This window comes from Argentina anserina, chromosome 5 (genome assembly GCF_933775445.1).
Source record: "Argentina anserina chromosome 5, drPotAnse1.1, whole genome shotgun sequence".
NCBI lineage: Eukaryota > Viridiplantae > Streptophyta > Magnoliopsida > Rosales > Rosaceae > Argentina > Argentina anserina.
In genome coordinates this window covers 19910817-19917674 of record NC_065876.1, presented here as the reverse complement: position 1 = coordinate 19917674, position 6858 = coordinate 19910817, and the positions used below count along the sequence as shown (strand labels likewise).

Below are 6858 nucleotides of genomic sequence, written 5' to 3'. Positions count from 1 at the left end.
AACAATGCAGCAAGCAAAAGGCCAAGGTTATCAAAACACATTGTTTGAATCTAAAAACCATATTACCCGTCAGGATATACAGAAGAAAATTTGAAGTATATATGATAGAACCTCAATGATTAGGAAAGATCATATACATATGCCTTTGCCGAAAGTTCACCAAGATTATCTGCTATTGCAAAGCCTCAATGAACAGTCGACTGCTTATACAGGGAATAACTTGCATATTCAAAAAGAGAATGTGGTAATCCCAACTCATAACATTAACAAAAAATCTAGAATGGTTATACCTGAGGGAATTTAGAGCGGAGGAGAAGCGCTTTCTCCAGATGCAGAGTCCTCTGCGATTGCGCAAATCTATATGACCCTTAACTTGAGAAGCCCAAAAGCACGAATGGAATAGTGAAATTTGAATCAAACATAGTTGAAATTGAAATCTAGAGCAATCCGCATAGGGAGAGACAGAGAGAGAAGCTTGCAACAGTCAGGAAAGAGGTAGGTGATGCGTCTTTGTGTCTGACTCTTAGGTGCTTGAGAGATTCCAATCTAGAGCAGTCGGTAGAGGGAGAGATAAAGAGAGAAGCTTGCAACAGTCAAGAAAGAGGTAGGTGTTGCCACTGGTGCCTCTTAGTGTCTCACTCTTAGGCCCATTTGGTTGGGCCCAAGAAGCAGCCGACCTTAGATCGGACGCCGGTGTCTCCAAGACCACACCACCAGAGCTTCCAATCATCACCGTTAACATCACATCGCCAACACCCACCGCCGCAGCACGACCCCAGACCCTAACCCCGCAGATCTGACAAACCAGGATCTGTGCTACCCAGCCTCAAAACACCCATGTCCGGTCAGAGCACCCCCTTGCAGTCCTACCCCAAGCCAGGAAATGAACGACCCAAGATCCGGCAGCACCTTCCCTACGAATACGGTTGACGCCCCTTGTAGGTGATGCGTCTTTGTGTCTGACTCTTAGGTGCTTGAGAGATTCCAATCTAGAGCAGTCGGTAGAGGGAGAGATAAAGAGAGAAGCTTGCAACAGTCAAGAAAGAGGTAGGTGTTGCCACTGGTGCCTCTTAGTGTCTCACTCTTAGGCCCATTTGGTTGGGCCCAAGAAGCAGCCGACCTTAGATCGGACGCCGGTGTCTCCAAGACCACACCACCAGAGCTTCCAATCATCACCGTTAACATCACATCGCCAACACCCACCGCCGCAGCACGACCCCAGACCCTAACCCCGCAGATCTGACAAACCAGGATCTGTGCTACCCAGCCTCAAAACACCCATGTCCGGTCAGAGCACCCCCTTGCAGTCCTACCCCAAGCCAGGAAATGAACGACCCAAGATCCGGCAGCACCTTCCCTACGAATACGGTTGACGCCCCTTGCCCACGCCGTCGCCATGATCTGGACTCCAACAGCCACAACCCGCGCTAAAAGCAACAAATGTAGACTAGCAACAACATGGTCGGAGAAGCCGATGAGGAGCTTCTCGCCACAGCCACGATCAACGTGGAGGGACCTCCCAACGGAGCCACCATACCCACTCAATCCACAGTCACCGCTGCTTGTAGAACCCTAGGTTATACAAAAATCTTCTCTGAGGCTCTCGGAGACGCTCTCCCATACCTTCCTGGTAGTGTATATTCATTTATTGTTTTTGTTCTTATTAGGACACTAAATAGAGAATGTATAATGCTGCACCTCGCTCCAGAGAGGATATACAAAGTGTGGCAAGATCATGGACTCGTGCCTCCTTTGAGTCATTTCTATGGGAAAGTTCACTTTTATTGGCAGGGACATAGGTTCCTTGCATTTTTCCAATCTGGAATGTAATAGTATTTTTTTTTTGTCCTTTTTTTCTCTTGAAGCTTTTGGAGAAGTATGGGATGGTAGCCTCCCAGAAAAGATTACTCAGAATGCAGTGGGAGGGGCTTTATGTACGTCTGCGAGGCAGTGAGATGTAGACAAGACATCATTAAGCTTGGCAGAAATGTTAACATAAATTCATACATCAAACAAGCAATATGACATTGTCTGAGATAGTGAGAGGTAGTTCCCCCTTACAAAAGCCAAATTGCTTAAATAACATCTGTTTCAACACCATTATAATGGTAAACTGGCATGATAGAAATTATTATGCAAGCAATACTACTACAATAACCACATCTCAGATTTGATCCCAAATGTAGAATGTCATCACTTCATGAAGTGTTGGACCTGTAGATACCTCCTACTTCATTGATTCATTGAAGATGTAGCACTCTGACAGTTCGTCCTGTATGTGCAATACAGCAATATGAGATATGTATAATTTCCTTTCAGCAACTAGCAATATGAATTTATTTGGAAACTTATGATGTTGTACTCACCTCAGTGATTCGATCAGCTACAAGCTTGCATAGGTCTTGCATGACTGAAGGCTGCTGAAGAATGCTTCAGTCGGGTTTCGTATTTCGGCACTGGCATTACTTTTTCAAAAGCTTCAACAAGCAATGCCACCTTCTTCTTCCTAGCTGGAGCTAGTTTGGTTACAGCTTGCTGGATTGCAAAGTCGAGCATCCATTCCTCTGCATTTTTCTTTTCATCCAACATCTGATGCCTCAAGTCAACCTTCTCTGCTACAGGACCAGGAACCAATGGCAGGTAATTGGGTTCTCTTTGAGTGTATTTCCATAGCTCCTCCTCCTCCTCCTTTATAGTTCTCTTGCAGTTGATTTTCCATTTCCGGTTTAGCAGTTCTTCATCAGAATTGATTTCTTGATGGGAATACTTCCTCTTCATCCCTGGACTGGTGCTATTAGTGGCCATGAGGAAAGTTTCTGCGGCATTTGGCTCTGAAATGTTGTCCACTTCCGTTCTATCAATCTCTCCGATGTTGTTTTCTGCCAGGCCTATTTGCTTCAGCTTCAGATCACTCTGTTCCTCACCTTCAGTGGAACTAGAGATCTTTTCCTTCTTAAATTCACTGTCATCCTCATCCGTGCTATGATTCTCCACTTCAGCATTATTCATGTACTCCCCATTAGCCAAGTTATCTTTACTGTCAACAAAAGTGGTTTCTTGGCCTGAGTTACAATCTTCAGCAGTGTCTGCATTATCACTACTCTTATTATCATCTTCATCATGCACAACCACAGTACTGTTTGCTGAATCAACTTTCTGTGCTTCTTCAATTTGATCATTTTGATCTGTTTCGGCTTCATATGTTGTGGTGATATCCTGAGAGGCATTAGAAATTTCGTTGCTTGTTGACATAGTTCTATCATCTTGACATTCATTCCTTGGTTGACTAGCTGAAGCTTCATCCTTCTCACAAGCAGCAGTGCAGTGGCTTACAACGTCTCCAAGATGGGACTCCATTTCACGATTTTTTGCTTCACACACTACTTCAGGTTTCTCTTGAATTTCCTCACCAGTTGCTCTTAGGTCCTCAATTGGATCCTCTATTACACATGAAGATACCTCTATTTCTGTCTCTGACAGCTCATTGTCTTCTTCAAATGAATCCTCAGTGTAAGAAACTTGGTCGTAGCTCATTCTCTCAGAACCCTCAATGTCGGAATTCTTCTTTGTGCCGCCATCATTTTTTTGTTGAACTTCAGCAGATGGATTTATCTCTTTGAAAAGTTCTTGCAGGACTTGACAGCAATCATGGATTATGTCATTGCAGTTATTGACAATAGCATCAGACTTGATCACAGGTTCTTCATGCATGTCAGCATCTTGAATGGATAAAAACCCTGTATTTGAACCAGATTCTTCATCATCATCATCCAGCACTGCAAGGGATAATTGCCCTTCCTCCCACTCCATGTCAGTTGTTTCAGAATTGGCATAATCCACTTCGATGCTCGAAAGTCCATCCGATTCACTCTCCCCCAAACAGCTTCTCATGGCAGGTTCTTCCTGATCCAAAGAATGTTGGTATTCTTCATCTGCCACATCTTCTTTTTGCTCCTTCCTGGGAAAGCTATCTATGACTTCTGTTTCAGGTACATTTGCCACAATTGGTTGATCATTATCTTCCTTGCTTTTAGTAAATATTTCAACAAAGTAGTCAATCCCCACTTCTTGTTGAGCAGGTTTCTCATTGACATCAAAAAACATTTTCTTGAAATCATTTTCCTCGACTCCCTTATCAGATGGCTTTACTTTACGAGGACTTAAAGCTTGCAATTTCACCATCTTCTGGTTCTTCAAAGACCGTCTTCTTGCCGACAAGAAAGACTTTAGTGGAGTCACTGGTAGATGGTGATGTCCATTGAGAGAGCAGTAAGTATAGGGGCAAACCTTCATCACTGAAGTTCCCTCAGCTTCTGTTCCTCCAGGAGTGATCATCAGATAATTAGGGAACTTGGAGTCCTTCAGTGTTGAAGAACAAGTTGGTTTCTGAATATTCAAATCTTCACAAAGAGCAACCCTGGAGTTTTTTTTGGCTGAAGCTCTTGCAGGCTTAAAACTAGGGGACTTTATTCGAGTTCTCACCAGCTTCAGACTAGATGTCCTAGCTGGTATATTGATAGAGATGCTCAAATTTCTTCGGTTTTGACTCTTACTATCTGAACTAACCCGAGAATTTCGAACACTAACCTTTGACTGCTCCTTCCTTGCATCAAAACAGCTGGTGGACTTCATATAGTTTGGTGCTGAGCCAACACTTGTTTTGATCAGACTCTGCTTCAGAGGGACTGCCGCTGCAGCTGCTATGCTTTGAACATTGAGAGGCAGTGGTTTTTCGGGCTGGGACATGCTCTTTTGCAAAGGTAGTGATGAAGATGGTGATGGTGATCTCAACCTTTCAATATCTGAAAGCTTGGTTGATCTTGACTTTTTCATCTTTTTCTTCTTCTTCAAATCAGCTCCTCCTCTATTTTTGCCATCTTGGAACTGAGAAGTTGTGAACCTCTTCTCGAACTTAACATTAGGATCTGCCTGGATTGCAAGCTTGTTTTGTTCCTTTCTTTGGACCATGTTGAAAGGAAAACCAGAAGCAAAGACAAATAGACAATAGGGAGAAGACTATGTCTTCCCTTCTGAGGTTGGGAATCAAAGCTGAGAATAATGAGTAACTACCTCTTGAGGCATGGTTTGTTTTGATGGATAATCACTTAGAGAAGCAAAAGCAAAGGTGAGGCACTTGCAGAAGCAAAAGCAAAGGCGTTCTTGGAACCCAAAGAACCAGAGATTCCTTGGGTTTCCCTGTTCTAATTTTTCTTTGTTTTGCAGTAGGTGGCCTTTCTGTTAAACATTGAGCTGTGACTTTGCTGATGGAAATGAAATTTGAATAAGAGCTAAGACAAGAGTCTGATGCTGACATGCACCAACAGCTCAAGGGCCCTATTTTCAGGAATTGTATTCTTTTTTATTATATGCTTATGCTCTTTTGAATTGTATTATCAAAAAGAAGCTTTTGACATGAGGAGTCCACATTAGGGCACTGACTTATTATACTGAAGTGTTGTGATTAGATATCCAACCAAACATTTTCTGGTGTGACAGAAATACCCTCCAGAAGCAGCTGAGAGAGGGTCATAAACTCATAAAGGAGAATTCAACCAATGTTATCTCAACTATTGATCATTCTAACTTTTAGCACCGTACATTTGAAAACTATCGCATTGGTACCTCAAGTTTCTATTTCAGCCTAATTTTAGTTCATTTTATCAATTAACATCATTTGTGGCTTCATTTCCCACTAATTTTTAAGGGTGTTTTCGTGACTTCATTATTTTTTGATTTCATCTTTCATTTTCCTCCAATTTCAACTTCTATTTTTTTTAAACTAAGTTAATTAATTCACATCCTTTCATTATAAAATTAATAAGTATTCTTCATTTACCATAACTATTACAAACAAACCAGCATATATTTTATTTTGTATATGTCCATCAACCAATAACCATATTGTTATAATAATATGCTCAAAAACTCTATCATAGATTCATAGGCATTTAAATATTTCAATAGCAAAAGAAAATTCTTATATAATAATTGGTTGATTTGAATGGTGGCCACTAACGTTGTTAATTGACGGAAATAACTAAAATTAGTCTGAAATAGAAACTTGAGGTATTAATGCGATAATTTTCAAATGTGAGGTACTAAAAGTTAGAATGACCAATAGTTGAGGTACTGTTTGTTGAATATACCCGTTTATTAATTTTATAATGAAATGACGTGAATTAATTAACTTAGTTTAAAAAATAGAAATTGAAATTGGAGGAAAATGAAGGATGAAATCGAAAAATAATAAAGTCACGAAAATGCCTTAAAATTGGTGGAAAATGAAGCCACAATCGGTGTTAATTGATGGAATGAAATAAAATTAGGCTGAAATAGAAACTTGAGGTACCAATGCGATAGTTTTCAAATGTGAGGTACTAAAAGTTAGAATGACAAATAGTTTAAGTTTATTGAATTCTCGCGACTCATAATCCAATGCATTTTGTAATTACCTGCTCTCACTTGTTTATCATAGTAGCATTATTGAGGCCCGTTTTAGATTCTCTTGCCTTAAGAAAAATCAATCTGCATGATAGTGATATGCTCAATTATAGTAGGGGGAAACAGAGTTAGTTGTTAGATTTCAACTTTCTTATATATTCATTAATTTGCTTCGCTCTCGGTGTAGTTGATAGAAAGATACCATTCATAATCTTTCAGAAATTCAGCTATGCAGCTAGTTGTTGATCTCTGATTATGATTCAATGATTTCAATCTATAGAACGATTTCGAGATAAGCAAATGTGTTAGATCTAAGAAGAGCAGCAGCTAGAAGGAAAAAAGATTTTCTTGTACCAACTAGCCAAATATTATATTGGTCTCAACCTACATTATGCATATGTATATTTTTATACATTG

General features: G+C 40.5%; 1 protein-coding gene across 1 annotated transcript; it reads right to left on the bottom strand.

Annotated features, from left to right (window-relative positions):
- Nucleotides 1–2127: 2127 nt before the first annotated feature.
- LOC126793166 (calmodulin binding protein PICBP) lies at nt 2128–5122 on the bottom strand. Its single transcript, XM_050519611.1, has 2 exons — nt 2367–5122; nt 2128–2272 (listed from the first exon to the last, which is right to left on the bottom strand). The coding sequence occupies exon 1, from the start codon at nt 4966–4968 to the stop codon at nt 2380–2382; it is 2589 nt and encodes an 862-aa protein (XP_050375568.1). The 5' UTR covers nt 4969–5122; the 3' UTR covers nt 2128–2272; nt 2367–2379.
- Between the last annotated feature and the right edge of the window lie 1736 nt (nt 5123–6858).